At 37.2% G+C, this 16,480-nt stretch overlaps 1 protein-coding gene across 1 annotated transcript in view; it reads left to right on the top strand.

Annotated features, from left to right (window-relative positions):
• Nucleotides 1-13,857, top strand: part of KCTD1 (potassium channel tetramerization domain containing 1) — a 46,432-nt gene extending 32,575 nt beyond the window's left edge. Inside the window, exons 3-5 of the mRNA XM_075213455.1 lie at nucleotides 9,131-9,275; nucleotides 10,147-10,452; nucleotides 11,689-13,857. Coding sequence (XP_075069556.1) covers nucleotides 9,131-9,275; nucleotides 10,147-10,452; nucleotides 11,689-11,847 — 610 coding nt within the window. The 3' untranslated portion in view covers nucleotides 11,848-13,857. The remainder of the gene's footprint in view (nucleotides 1-9,130; nucleotides 9,276-10,146; nucleotides 10,453-11,688) is intronic.
• The last annotated feature ends 2,623 nt before the right edge of the window (nucleotides 13,858-16,480 follow it).

Below are 16,480 nucleotides of genomic sequence, written 5' to 3'. Positions count from 1 at the left end.
ACTTATTGGAATACTTCTTGGCCACCATAGGTGGACACACACACACACACACACCTACACACACACTTTTTGTGACCGTCTGGTTTAATCCCTTCACTGCTGAACACATATTTTGGCACTTTTTGAGTTGGTTACATTCCAACATCAAGTCAGGATTCTCCACGTAGTTTTTCATTTTATAGTCTGCACTAGAAAATGACAAAGTAATGACAAGTGACTACTAAGGGGCCATATCATTTGAAAGATGATATGGCCCCTTAGTAGGCAGGCTGGGGGAGATCTGTGTCCTCCTCCATCACTGGACTTCTAATTATTTCTGAAGAGTAGGTTATCATTGTCTGGTGATCACCAGATAATAACTATTCGTTGGGCACCTCATTTGAAAGAGGAGACGCTCTGCGTTCAAGGTGAAAGTATAAAGAAAATAGAGCACTTTTAGTGCCCACTCCCCATTCCCTGGCTCTTAATTATTTTTCTGAAGGCAGTGAATGAGGGGTGGCACTTTATTACATTAAATAACCACCCTCTACATTCACCACCTACAGGAAGGAAATAACTGTGGGGGACAGATAAGTGTAATTTTAACTTCTTAGAACCCCCCGTGTGCTAAAGTACTAGGCCCACTCTTTCTTGTCAATGAAAGGTTTAAATTGGCCAATTAAATCAGCCCATTAGTGTTCAACTTAGGAATTGTAATTGTGTACAAGATGAGCTGATACTATGCACTTAATAAGTTTATACAATAAGTCCACTTTTTTGTGTGTTCTATTTATAAAACAGATCCAAAGGGGCATATTCCAGGGTTTCCCAAACCCAGTCCTCAGGGCTCCCTAACAGTGCAGGTTTTCTGGATCACATGTGACATAATTAGGACCACCTGTGGATCTGTTACAATGTGTCAGTCAGTAATGAATACACCTGTGCTCCAGCAAGGAGATATGGAAAACCTGCACTGTTAGGGAGCCCTGAGTTCTGGGTTTGGGAAACCCTGGCATATTCAATTCTTGGCGTTATAGGCAAAAATCTTGCGGTGCGCACTATTACCATTATTCCGGTAATAGTGCGCATAAATACTGTTATTACGGTAGTTTTCTCACTGGATTTCAGCTCACTGCTCAGGGAGCTGCGAGCTGAAATCCAGCTTACTATTACTGTAATAACGGTAATAGTTTTAACGCCGCTGGGATTCTAAAGAATTGAATATGCCCCAAAATGCCAATTTCACAAATCTAAACCTGATCCTCTGTATAATTGTTTGCTAGATACTCCCTCTAATAGAATGTATATAGCAATTACCTGCAGCATTTTCATCTTTCTGTGGCAGGTGCAATCTTATCTGCAGACAGCCCACCCCGTGCATGTCAAACCAGAAATATGATTTTGTGTTTATCGGCCCTAAACACAGGGGCTGACTGTAGACAGAAGACTGCATGCAACCAGCTCCCCAAAGATTAATATGCTCTGCAGTAAAGATAAGTGGTGTTCACACACTATTAGAGAGTATATCTAGCAAATGACTGAACATATGAAAGAGTTTTTCTTTCCAGATCTATTCTGTACAATAAGGGGCCAATTTATGATACCAGAGCAATAAGTAGCAATAGAAAATTTAAGTTTTACTGGGATTTACCAAAAATTGTCACCAGGGAAGCTGAGCATTGCTGATCTCCCAGGCGATACTGGCTGGCAGCAGTAGGAGTAGACTGACAGCTAGCCAAGCCAGTGCAGGGTGCTTCTGCGCAGTTGTGAGTGTATGCACACTGAAACTTGAAGCTCGGACTTGGGTTTCCAGTTCTAGGTTAATTAAGGAAAAAAAAAAACTATTAAAAAAATTAAATACTTATTTTCCTAATTGTACTTTACCTTGTTAAATGGGATTCTCTGTGCCTTGACCGCTGACGATAGCCTTTATCAGCCTCGGGACTTTGATAAATGACTAAAATTAGCCTTTTCCCTGTGAAAAGTGTTGTTGTGCAGGAGCTAAGACTTTATACCAGTCCCTTAGTCCATTTTTTTTTTTATTTTATTTTTTTAAACATAAAAAATTGCAAGTAGTCTTTTTCTTTTAGACCAATAATTATAGCGACAACTGCAAATTTATGAAGAAGCAAAGGAGCTTGTAAATTTGTTAATATTTTGTTTTTGTGAAATCCAGGAATCTGTATATGTAGCAGTGACAATGTCATTGCTAATTGTAAGCCTAATGTCAAGAGTAATATCAGTTAAGTCTTTAAAGTTGTTTGTACTAACAATCTCTGACGGTCTATTTAGAGACCTGCACCTTCAATTGCACACTGCCAAAACAAAATGTCAGCTATGTTATAGTGCCTTTTGGCACAGTGGAGTCAAGTCCTTCTCTTCTCCCAGAGTAGCTTTGTCAGACGTCTCGAGGGAATACAGAATCTTTGCAGATGGGGATGAGGTTTTTATCTTGTACTTTCCAAAGTTTTACCTCTAGGAAAGTGACTCCGAGAGCATCGCCCCCCAGAAATACGGACTTGATCTAGTATACAGAGTTATTCATATCATTCTAAAAAACCCTTGTTTTAAAACGAAGCATCTTCTCTGCTGGCTTAATAATCTTGAGATGACCGTAAGACACAAAGCTGGTGACAGCTGAGATGTTTCTTCAGTAGCATTACACTGCCTTTATCTCACTGCAGAGATCTACAGATGTCTGCTCTCTGGTTAATTATATTTTAGAGTTCCCTATGAAGAATCGGAAACCTAATCATATCCTGTATCAAGTAGCCCCAGTAAGGAGACACTTGTTGTAATATCACTTTGTTGAGCATATCATTTCATGTGTGAGGTTTGTTCATGCTGATTTGATGGGACCAATTGCAAATACATCAGGCAATGGCCTGTGTTATATACGGTCTGCCTGGTCTAAGTTGTAGCCAAGGGCACAAAACAGGCTGCAAATAAGGGTTTTATCGTCTTCATCATGGACCCTGTATAGTTAGGAGTATGAGGGTAGTCTTCTGCACGTGTGGGAGTAAATATTTGCTTGCTAGAATTTTCTGGATCAAAAGGAAACATAGGCATTATCTTAGCAGCAACACCAGTTTAAGGTTAATAAGCCAGTGGTTTAGTGCATAAGAATACTGCTAGAATTTCTTTGCAGGTCTTCTACTTAGGATCTCATCAGGGAGGATTTAGTAAATAACTTCATCCTTATTTTGAAATGTGCTGTTGGTCTGGACTGAGTAAACCTTTCTCATGTACAAGAGCCTAACCGCATTCTCATTGTGTTTGGTAGATCATGTTTTGTTTTAGTTTCCCCCCAGTGTATTTCTTCAAGCATTTCACTTAGTGGTGGGATAGTCTATCAGAGAGTTATCATTATATTATCATTAGAGAAGTTGTTAAATTTAACATTTAGTTCGCTCTTCTTCAGGGGTGGGCTGGCAAGTCTCGACTCAGCAGCCTATTTTAAAGGAAAAAAAAGCAGATGACCCAGCCCAAAGTAACCCACTGTGGGACAGGCAGATGCTCCCTGCCCCTACAGCCCAACCTGCCCCTGCTCTCTTTAATATTGAACAGACGGCATCTGCGCCTACTCTACATATTCAGATTTTCCTACTTTTTTTTTTTTTTAACTTTTTTTTTTCAGCAGTCTACAGTAATATGTAGTTAAGCAGATTAGGTCAGTGCTGTTTCACTGGCGGCATGATTGACAAACCGTCTGTATGTAAGAAAAACAGTTGGGACATCCACTACATTAACCAACATAACTTTCCATCAATAGTGAATTTCAAATTGTAGTGCTCTTACAGTAAAGGAACTTTTACTATTAATAAATCACATGCCCCTTTATACCTATACAGTAACGAGCATAGGATGTGTGTACATATTTATGTATGTACAGGGCTTGATGTATTTAAAAGACAGGCACCCTTATCAGTGCATCAGCTGGGAACTGCTAGGTCTAGCTCCCAGCGATTGAAGTTAAAAGGTTCAGCAATATAACGCTAATGTAATGCAGTATCATTGTGTTGTTATGGGGGCAGATGCTCGTGCCCTGGCAAGCACAGACTTGTGTATATGCCAGTCACGTCGGCTGTTTTATTTATATATTTACACACACACTCAATTCACAATAAATAAATCCAAACTTAAAAAGCTGTGCATAGTCCATAATTCAAAAACAGGTTCCATAGTTGTTCAATGAACAGACCAGTAATAACAAAAATACAGAATTTAATAGAAAAAAAATAGAAAGATGCATCACAATAGTATTTAATATATCATTCCCTGACCAGCCACAACTTTAAAACCACCTGCCTAATATTGTGTAGGTCCCCCTCGTGCCGCCAAAACAGTTCTGAACTGTTGAAGCATGGACTTCACAAGACTTCTGAAGGTGTCATTAGCAGCAAATTCTTTAAGTCCTGTAAGTTACGAGGTGGGGCCGCCATGGCTCGGACTTGTTTTTCCAGCACATCACACAGATGCTCGATCGGACAGAGATCTGAGTAATGGAACTCTGTCAAGTTTATTAAACAAATTCATGTTGCAGTGTCTATTAAAAAAAAAATGTAGCTCAACAGTGTTAATGCCATAGAACAGACCAGCACTAGTGTTGAGGAGACTTAAATAAGAACAGATTTATGAACAATACATAGATAGCGTTTACAGGATCAAGCTTCTCAATGTATTAATCTTTTCAGATTTAAATCTTCTCAACACTGGTGCTGGTCTGTTCTATGGAATAAACACTGAATATAATATAATATTTTTAACACTTATTCATTCACGGGAAGAGTGTTCTGAAGACTTGCATTTGTCAATTGTAAGATTTAGCAAAACTGACATTTTGGAGAAGTTCCTCCTCTGTGTTAAATAATCGGCATGTAATGAATGTGTTTTTGATAGGCGTGTTGTACCCTGCAAGCTGAAAACAAATTGTCAAATCACTTCTTGGTTCCTGTAAGCTGAGCTATAGTACAGAACCAGTCAGTGCACTGGGTGTCCTTATGTGACTCCTGCATTCTTCACAGGCAGCAGCAGAGCGGAGTGTTTCTGAGGTGATGTCACGTGTTCACACATATAATTACCAAATCTTTCGTAATCCAACAGTAAACAATGTGTGCAAGACTAGGCACTACTAAATGCTCAGCAGCAGAAAACCCCATAATGCACTAGTGGAAAACTTATGTTTGCCGTACATAATTCTCATAAACTGCATGTAGAAATAGGACATAATTACAGGGGTCAAACCACACAAAATATTTCAGATGATAAACTTTTCCTGGGAATAATAATTTCATTGTGAATTTGGGTGCATGGTACTATTCAGTTCACCATGCTGCAGGTTTTATACATTCTGGGCCTGAGTCATTAAGGCAAAAAAGGAGTAAATGTTCTCTGGGACAAACCATGTTACAATGCAAGGGGTGCAAATTAGTTTATTTTGCACATAAGTTAAATACTGGGTGTTTTTTCATGTAGCACACAAATACTTGATATCTTTATTACTACACTGAAATTTAAAGTTGATCTAGGACATGCCCTACCCCAACTATAAATCTGTCCCCAATTTTTAAATTTACCTCCCCCCTCCAATGCAACATGGTTTTGTCCAAGTGCAAATGTTACTCCTTTTTTATTCTTTGCTCTCCTTAATGACTAAGGCCCTCTGTATTCCTGATTTTAGCAAACAGCAATTCTTGAAAGACCTGAACCATACATAATTCAATTGCATGGACTCTGTTACCTTATCAACATGATGTACAACCATAAATCTTACATGCGGTAAGTAGCCAGAAAGATGTCCAGTTTGTATGTGGATTTTTTGCAATCATTTGGAGCTATTGGAGCTAGCCACAAGGTCAGATCTTATGGCGCTCAATTGTTTTTTTTCATGTAATGATCTCACTCAGGGTTGTTTTCCACCAGCCCTGATTGACATCAGTTAGATCCCAATCGGTAGTTTTGGGTCCACACACAGATGTGCCCAATCCAGTGTAAAACCCATTTCTGTATATTGGTCTGTCTTTTTGCGACTTTTAGTGTTGGCTGTTAGATCTTTTTGTCTTGCATAAACTATTTTACAATTTTACTTTACTTTTCTTTCTGTATGTACTGGACATTTTGGTTAAATATATAAAATTACCTATTTCAAGCTAATAACCACTTAAAGGATCTGCTTTGACTTGCATGGTTACCCACATATAAACTCTGCTTCAGTCCGAACTCTTGCTAATTATATGAAAAAAACATTAGATTCATCTCTCAGCAAGTGAGAAAAATAAATCGTCACCAGTATTCCTTGATGGATTTTTTTTTTTTTTTAAACGTGTGTGTGTGTATATATATATATATATATATATATATATATATATATATATATATATATATATATATATATGTAAATATGATGCATCTATATTTAGAATATAAATAGCTGGATTAAAATACATCTGTGGTTATGGGTATTGGCATTATACACTATAAAGGAATGTATTAATTGTATCCTAGTTATTTTACTCTTTCACGATCTCTTAAATCATTGGGTAACGTGTCGCTTTTGTTAAAGTACATGTCATGCCAACCTGGGACATATGTAGCTTATCAATGTATTATGCAGACCAGCAGAGGTGTAACTCGAGACTCTTCAATAAAGGAATTTACTTACATTTTAAGATGCTGTTATATAGGATAATATATTAAAAAGGACCACTTTAGTGACATCAAGTTTTTACTAGTTTACATTAATGGTTGTGGTGCTTGACAAAACAAAACACGTGTGTTTTCTTACCCCTCCCACCAACACTATTACCAACTCCCATGATGTTATACCCAATATGCAAATTTAACAAGTATAGTTTGGCCTAAATTTTCCAGAGCCATTTCCACTCCTGTCTGTTATCACTCAGGTGACCTCATTCCTACCTGAGAGCAGTGACGGATGGTGCTGTAAAGAGTAGGCTCTGTCAATTGCCATTTCTCTTATGTTAATGACTTTTCAGTAACTGTTGGGCTCCGCCACTGTCTGTGTAAATCGGCACTCATATCTTTAGTAGAGGGCCAGAAGTGGGGCTGTGCTGATGCAGTTTGGAGCACGTATCATGTTGTTGTTTTTTTTTGTTGTTTTTTTATAGTAATAATTTTATAGCGCCAGGCTGTTGGCTCACAAATACACTGGGTTCACAATAGAGAATTGTGTATTTGTGGTGCTTGCCATTTCTTCTGCATATAGATCTCCTTGTGATATCACTTTATAGCTAAGTATAGTAAAATAGTACATAAAATATTTGAATTGGGGCTGAACTAATGGGGAGAAAAGAAAACTAATAAAATCCTAATATGTATCCTAATAAGAAGGAGATAAACACATTTATACACTCAATTTATTGTGGCCATGTAGATAGACCAAACTATTGATAAAGTGTATGCATTAGGTGTCCCTTTAAACATTGTAAATCCTAGAGTAAATGTAAAAATATTTTATTGAGTAGTGCTAACCAAGGCTATGGCTAAATAAATGTTCCCAATTTCTATGGCGTTATACTTTAATTATCCAACTAACAGGAGACTTTATTCCAATATACTACCAAAAGAAAGCCCAATATATCGTTAAAACGGCTATGTAAAATGAGTAATGAAAAACAAACAAAAAAAAACCATTTTGCTACATATCCTATACAAGTCACACACTTCCAGGTACTACGATACACCAACATTGTAGATTTTCCTGCGCACCTCTATGGGTTGCGATTGGTTGCGGTTTTTACTGTGATTCTGCCATCTTTCCTAGACCTGACCAGGATGTGGCTTTCTGCTGTGCACACCACAGCCTCAGTGTTTTTGTTTTCCTTATTTTTGACTGACCAATCAAAATGAAGAGTTTTATAAAAAAAAAAAAAAAAAATCTGTAAAGTTGCTGAGATTGCAGAATGTCTTCACAACCATTCTGGAGCCCCTCCGCGGCACATTTGTTAGTAATTGAATTAGCGGCTATATGTATTACAGCAATAACATGCAGGAAATATGATTTTTCAATGCTGTAGCTCTCCTTCATTCTGCTACAATTTCCATTAAAAGCAAGTGTTTGTTTATTTTTCTTTTAAGCTATAAGACTAGTGTAAATATACTCTTTATAAATAGTGTGCCCCTAGTGATCAGAATGTCGTCATTATGCAGTTTGCTCACTCTACAGAAGAGATACTTTACCCAAGGGTTCATTACCATTTTTAGGTTTATATTTAAAGAGATGAAGCAGCTTAGGTTCTCGCTGAGCAGGGTTTCCTCATAATATACTGGAGAAAAACACCCCTCACATATTATATTTTTGAAAGTGTTCCAGGATTGAATGATATTGGAGACAAAACAGAATTAACTAAATAAGTTAATACAATAAATAACTCAATATAATTGATCAGTAATTTGTGTTGGTGATACTATATTTAAACGTCTTACTTAAGCTTGCTACACTTATTAAACAGGTTTTTAGAATTGGCAGCTGTCATATCTTGCCTTGCAGTACAATGAAACCTTTCTTGATGGGACTTTAACAGTGCCATCCAGTGGCCAAACTATTCTGATATAGTATATTTGACATTACCAATCATTTTCAGTTGAGCAAGCATTTTTAAGTGACTAAAGGTATGCATGGTTTAACTCTGAAAGAAAAGATAATCAAATGATCTACAACTTCCAACATAATTGTATGTATGGTACAATGTCTCTTCCCAACATAAAAAACAAAACAAATGCCTATATCTGTTTCTTTATCCTTTCCCCTTTCACCTTTCCTTTCTTCGTGTTTATATGTTGTTTGTGAATGTAAGTCAGTATTACATCAAGTAAATAACCTTTTCTTATAGCTATTCTCACACTACCAGCAGGTTAAGCACACATGTCACCATTGTTTATCATAGCTAGCAGGAAAACATTGCTGTTTTAATGTTATGCCCAATGTGCTGAATATCTGTCATTCTCCTATTCCTGCAGATAGCAGTCTGCCAGCCTTGTACTGCTTCTAAAAAATAGTGCATCTTTTTAACTTTTAGCATTGCACATTAAAAAGGTATTTTATACAGCTGTTATAATGTTTACAAGCATTTTGTCTGTAGTTTCCTCTTCAGAAATATACTATTTAAGCAAATGAATTGTCTGTCTGCAGAATCGGAAGACTCTTTGATGGTACAGAGCCCATTGTTTTGGACAGCTTAAAACAACATTACTTTATTGACAGAGATGGCCAAATGTTTCGTTACATATTGAACTTCCTGCGCACATCAAAACTTCTAATCTCCGATGATTTTAAAGTGAGTAAACTTTATCTTTAATATCAAACTGCATATCTGGATATTTTTTCCAATTATACAGTTAAATGAATCCTTTTACAAAGGAAATTAAGGGGAAATTTATTTTTTTATGAGTATATTTAGCCATTAAAGTCAGCCAATTAGCTGTATGGTATACGTCTGCCTAGCAAACACAATAGACTATAGTGTTGTTTTAGAAAAACTGATCAAAGTGTTCAGGATCTAATTAACCTGTATAAGAACAAAGTTTGTGTATTAACACAATCCTTAAGATGATGTACAAAGGTTATGATGCCTACCATTTAATAATGGCTAAATAACTTTACAGAATTGGGACAATGTTAGATTGTGAGTTTAACCACCAACTACATAAAAAGCTTCCTTTTAATAAGGAGTTGAGAGATAGACCACCCATCATTTATACTTATGAGCACCTGTTGTTCCAACAGGGTATTACTTTACCTCTAATTGATATTTTATGTAATGTGATAGGTGACATATTGGACTCTTAAGTTGACTTACAATGAGTAGAAAAAAACTACTTTGTTCTGAAGATTATCTTGTGTACATATTAAGGTGATTTTTTTTTTGTTTGTTTTGTGTGTGTTCATTGATGGTGTTTATTTTAAATAACCTACAATAGGCAGCACTTTAGCTATTAGACTGTTAAGTGGGGTGAAATTTGGTTGCAAAATTTATATGTCCGCTATAATAGTAGGTTAACTTTATTTTTTGTTTTTCTTATACTCAACTCCAGTCTGTTGTTTATATTCTATAATGTGATGTGCAAACTGACACTGACAGTTATGGTCATATTGTGCTTCTGAAATTGGTGAAGACGTTTTGCATTCTTTATCGTGTATTATTCTAGGATTACACTCTGCTATATGAAGAAGCAAAGTACTTCCAGCTACAACCAATGCTTCTGGAATTGGAGAGGTGGAAGCAGGACAAAGAAGCCGGACGTTTCTCCAGGCTCTGTGAGTGCTTGGTTGTCAGAGTCGCCCCAGATCTTGGTGAAAGGATTACGTTGAGTGGAGACAAGTCTCTCATAGAGGAAGTTTTTCCAGAAATTGGGGATGTGATGTGTAATTCTGTCAATGCGGGCTGGAACCACGACTCTACACATGTTATTAGATTTCCACTTAATGGATATTGCCACCTCAACTCTGTTCAGGTAAAAAAAAAAAAAAAAGCTTCTTTTTGTGGGATATAGTGGGAAGTTGTGGATTTAGTTTCTTCAAGAGTAAAAAAAAAAAAAAATCCTCATGTTAAGCCCATGTAATAAATTGTAAATGGGCTGTATTGCTGTTCACTTTAAATCAGCTATTGCAATCTTCATACATCTGATATAATACATCTTTAAATAAGCACAGACTGAAATCTAATAATTAATGACTTGTGCTTCCCCCTTCTCATCATGCTTTATTTTTTTTGTATTAAGTCTGTGTTTTTCAGTAACATATTTATTTCATCCAGACACAGATGTTTGGCATACAAATGAAACCGCTCTGCTCTGACAATTGTTTTCCCGATATCAGACCTGTGTTTTATCCAGAAGCAGTGAAAAGACCACAATCGAGTTAATGGCACATATTGCAGCTATACATATAAAGTAATGTTCTTAGTAAAGGTCCCAGGAGGAAAAGTGCAAACTAACCAACAATTAAAATGTGTGAGGAGTTGGAGTAAATCAGGAGATTCAGGATCTGGAAAGTAATGCTGTATAGCATACCATAGAGCAGGCGGCCAGGCCTGCTCTATGGTATGCTATACAGCATTACCTGTCTCCAGCTGAAACTACAAGCCCCAGCATGCTTTGCGAATAGATAAGCAGCCAATACCTGACAGGGCATGCTGGGACATGTAGTTTCACAACACCTGTAAGCCAGGCCTGCCATAGAGCATAGCACACAATACTCAAATACTCCAGTTTCTTTATAAAGAAGCAGGGTCAGCTCTAGGTAACACTGACTGTAATACAACTCCTGTACATAGCAGCCCTCCCAATCCACAAAATTATCTTTCATAACCCAATTACACCTCTGCTATAGCCCATAGTTGCCTTCTCTCCCGCAAGGACTTCCCCTGGACTACCGGAAGAGCAGTTGCTGTCCCCTGGGCAGAATATGTAAAAGTAGGCATGTATGCCACACCCTCAGGAGTGATACATACACTGACTAGAACAATACATGCCCTGGTGAAACTGCAGCTCTCCTTTGGCACTAACTTTAAGTTAGGAACTCACGTTAAGTTACATTTAGTAATGCTTGATTGTGCCATAAGGTACAGTCAAGCACAACTAAATTTATTGAGAAATAGGAGAACATACAGCAGAGTTCATCCACGTTCAGTAACCGTTTCACACTGCTGTCACTCCTGCTAATGGCAAAACTTCTTTTTCCTTTTGCAGGTGCTGGAGCGGCTGCAGCAACGTGGCTTTGAGATTGTAGGATCATGTGGAGGAGGAGTTGACTCTTCTCAGTTTAGTGAATATGTATTGAGGCGAGAACTGAAAAGGACATCTCGTGCACCCCCTGTCATTCGAATAAAACAGGAGCCATTAGATTGAATGGACAATTTTCTTATGCAAAATGGAACAATTTATGTTGATTTTGGGATACACATCCCAACTGAACACTGATAAGACATTTCAGTCACCTCAAAAGACATTAACAGCTGTTACACAGCGGCATCAGGAATACAAGTCAGGACGGTAACTACAGGATATCAAAATACAACAAAAGACCTGTAAAATTATTAAAGGGGTACTGTAATGATAACTACACATTATTCACACCTGAGACTGTACACTAGAAAATATACCATAAGATGAATTATGTTCCTAGTTTTTCTTCCTTGCAGTATAGAGTTTGTCGCTTATAATATCCTTCAAAAATTCAAAGGGATTATTACACAAAACAAACCATTACCATGATTTCTTTCCTTGTCATAACAGACATTGAAAGGGCCATTCCCCACAGTACAATTACATTATTCTTACTGGCTTCAGTTACTCCACTAGCAGGGGTTGTACCTTCCACTCTGGTTCTTCCTATCAGTGAAGCGGGTACCGCCAGCTGATATGCATCTGGACATTTGTACATGCCCACCCTTTTAATTTACTTGGAAAATGTTATGATCTGTATCTGATCTTTATTTGCGATGGGTTTGTGAAACCTCTTTTCCTAAGAGAGAAACAAATTTGGTTATCCAGTGATCTTTCCTTTGACAAATTGAAGCCATTAGTACTTGAAAGTTTAGAAACGCTTTAATTCCTCTGGTGCAAGTCCATTCCTAGCAATCATCGCTGATCTACACAAGTTGGCATTATGAGGACAATTGACTAATAGCCTGTATTGCAGAGATGTTTTGCAAGTTAAACACAATTTTGAACAACCCCAGTGTTTACTGATGTGCAATTCTTCCATTAATGCAATGCAGTTGTATGTAAAGAAACAAAACTACTCACTAGAGTATGCAGTCCCCACTTGCTTGTTGGGGTTAGTTATGGACTTTTTTTTTTTTTTTCTTCAGGTTTATCGATCATTTATTCCAAATACATTTAGGATATTTCAACACATGCACACATTAACGTATTTATTTCCAGATGTGATTTCTTTGGGCATTGTAGCATTTAAAGTCCACCATTCGACTACACACAATGGAAACAGCCATTTTGTGAGCTGTCTTAATATTGATGAAAATGCATTCTATTAAGTCACTATGAACCTGTGACCTCATCGAGATTCTTTTAAACACATTGTATGGTGCCATTTTATATGCTAAACCAATTTTCACTAGAATGCTTCTTATACATTCACTAGGAACCCCTGACATAACTGAGGCACACAGCCTGAGTCATGTGAGTGGGTCCTAGTGAATTGATAGGTTCATTCTCATGAATACAAGTTTTGCACACTGTGCTTGCAGCAGGTGCTTCTTAAGGTAATGGGATTGTGAGAGAATATACACCCACCCAGAAATAACTGGCACAGACCCAGAGTTCTGTTTACGAATTAACTGGGCGTTTCTAAGACCATTTGGATGCTCATTCCACCCGTTTAAAGGAGTGCCTGTCGCCCCACCCACCATTTTTAATTTGTGTTTTGGTGGGGGCTTGTTCAATTAACTTGTCGATGACTACTTATGCACATGTAGTAACTACTGTCCTTGGTTAACTTGCAGACAATGACTGAAGAAGCAGTTTTATATACACAATACAACTCTGAGGTATCCGATATATTTACCAGATGTTCTGACCTTGGCATATGTAAACATCACCCAGTTATTTTGAAAGTGTGTTTTCAAATTTGTTATTTCATGTATTCACTTTTCTCCTGCAAGAAACATGGGCTTGGGTTTAGGAATTAAAGTTATAAACATTTTTTTAACAGATTAACATGCTGTATAAGAGTCTATGGCTGTGAATCTAAGGTTGCATATTCTTCATTTTACAGACCTCCATTTGTTTTTACACTACTGCCATTTGTAGTTTGATTATAAGTTATGCCTTTGGAATTTTTAATGGGATCATATTTGGAATACATAATTTTTAGTAAACATGGTGATTAAATATTGATTGGGGTTTTCTTTTTCTTTCCTTTTCCCTCATTCTAAACTTTTGGATATAGAGTTGAGCGGTGTACTCCATCTACATTGTTAATGATTACAGTTGTTACTGACCATCAATTTTGCACTGTCAAACCCATTCGCTCCACTACTTTTTTTGATAACGCATCATATGGAGGCTTGGGTAGTGCCACCAATAGAACAGTAATTTGCAACATACTTGCTTGCTGAGTAACCCTATCAGACCCCACCAATAAATTTTGTACTGTTATGGACCATTAAATCTAAAATACAAGTTGGTTAATAGTAACAATCACAAATATATACAATTCTCTCTTTAAAGCACCAACTTTATTACAATAATCTACCTTACTAACAAATATAATGTATGGACAAAGGGCATAACAATTGCAATAGGGGAACTAACTCTGGTAAAAGTTTTGGTCAGTGATTTGTGTGTTGGTGCATAAAAATAAGGGTCTCCACCCAATGAACAGACTTTAAGGGGCATATTCAATTTTTTTGAATCCCCGCGGCGTTAAAACTAATACCGTTATTACTGTAATAGTAAGCTGGATTTCAGCTCGTGTGCTCAGTGAGCTGCGAGCCGAAATCCAGCGAGAAAACTACCGTAATGACGGTAATAGTGCGCGCCACAAGATTTTTGGCATTTTCGCCAACAATTGAATATGCCCCGAAACATGAATGAGTTTTTAATTTGCAACAAATGTACCCTCACAGAAAATACATATAGCCCCCATAAGGAGTGATGACTCACTTCATCCACTATAATTGTGAAGTACACAGCTAGACAGCTAAAGACACGATAAAACATAGTCCAAATACTGCTGGGGGTTCCCGCTTAGCCAGTCAGGTTCTTCGGGTTCCATGCCTCACGAAGGTCACACTCCAACCTTATACTAGATACTCTGTTCAGCTCTTTGCTGAAGACCTATCCTGAGCTCTCCAAGCTGCTTGCCTGCCACATGCAGGTCTTCTCTCTCAGGCCTCCTGACTGAAATGCACAGGCCCTCTTCTCAGCTTCTTGCTGGCTCTCTGTGGACTTTTTAGCGCCATTTTTTTTTTGTCCCTTTTCTTATGATGCCACCCTTGCAACGCATGTTTTCTGGTAAGGTTGAGTGCTTTATGACAAGTATTTAATTGTTCATATCAGACCCTGCGCAATGGAGTTTACAATCTATTTTCTATTCCACACACACACTTGGGTTCATTCTGTCACAAGCCGGTTATTATTGGCATGTCTTTGGAGTGTGAAACATTGGGAGAACATAACACTACACACAGGTATGGCCGTGCTTGGAATCATACCCATGTGATCCCAGTGCTGTGAGTCGGTAGTAATTAAGTTATCGGTAATCGCAGCCTATTCTAGCGTAATTTTGCAAAATATGGCTGACAACAATAATTACTATTTATATATGTGTGGTAACTATTTTAGGTCTAGTGGTCATTTAAATAGTCTCAAAACGTTTACCGTTTACAAAGGATGTTGAGAGGATGCAAAAGTTGTGCTCTTGGTTTAAGAATAAAATGGAGTGACCATTATGATTTTTTTTTATATTTTTTTTTTTTGGGTTTATACAGTAGCTTCCTCAGTATGTACACATTTTTGTAATTTAATTGTAAGGATATAGGGTTGTTTTTGCAAATAGAATTCTGGATGTTTCGCTTATTAATAAAAGTGCTTGAGCAAAATGCTATAGGCACTGACCTGAAGGTCTTGGAGGTGCCACTTAGACAGTTCAATATTTTACAGTGTCCACAAATATAATGAAGTCCAGATTTTTAAATGATATTTTTATTTTTTTTATTTTTTTATTTTTTTTACCAGCAAAACGTAGTATATCAATAAGCTCAAATTAGCTTGCCGAATTATCTTAAAAACAAAAAAACTTAGCACCTCCATGCTCATTTCGTATAGGTTTCTAAAATAAACAATTTTTTTTTTCTATAGACAATAAAAAAAATATTATCATTACTACAGTTGTACAGTGTTGGTCGTTTCTATTAGGATTTAAAGGCACAGAACAATTTAGTGTTTATTTTTCATGCAATTTTTTTTTGTACAGCAAAAAACACCACATTCATGTAGTAGCCTGTATATAAGTTTTATAAATGCCAAATAAAATAAAGCAATTACAGAGATAGTCATTGGAAATACATATTTTTCTGTGACATATTTGTTATAATTGCATTCATATAGAGGTTGTACAATAATACCTTCTGATCTTCATACTGCCAAAGTTCTAAACAAACCTTGTACGCATTGAGATACCAACATTCCTGTTGGTTTCAGCTATGCAGGTCTTATAATTCACAGTCTATAGCTGAACATAAAACATATCCTATAGAGGGACTCCATCTAAACCTACTATTTGCACCATAATAGTAGCGGGTTGCTACCTGTGCTATAAAGATTTTTTCCAGACTTCTAGTAAGGAACAGTTTGAAAGTAAACCCAAGGCACACCTATGATGATATTGGGAGGACAGTCCTTATTATGAGGTAAGTGCGCTGTAAATCAAGAGTGTTTTGTTTTGGGGTGTTGAGGGTAGTGCATCAGAAGTGCTAAACACACCCACGGGGGATGTGGCCACGTCCACTGAAGTAAC

This window comes from Mixophyes fleayi, chromosome 5 (genome assembly GCF_038048845.1).
Source record: "Mixophyes fleayi isolate aMixFle1 chromosome 5, aMixFle1.hap1, whole genome shotgun sequence".
NCBI lineage: Eukaryota > Metazoa > Chordata > Amphibia > Anura > Limnodynastidae > Mixophyes > Mixophyes fleayi.
The sequence above is the reverse complement of the archived record's forward strand: the minus strand, read 5'-3'. Positions and strand labels throughout refer to the sequence as shown.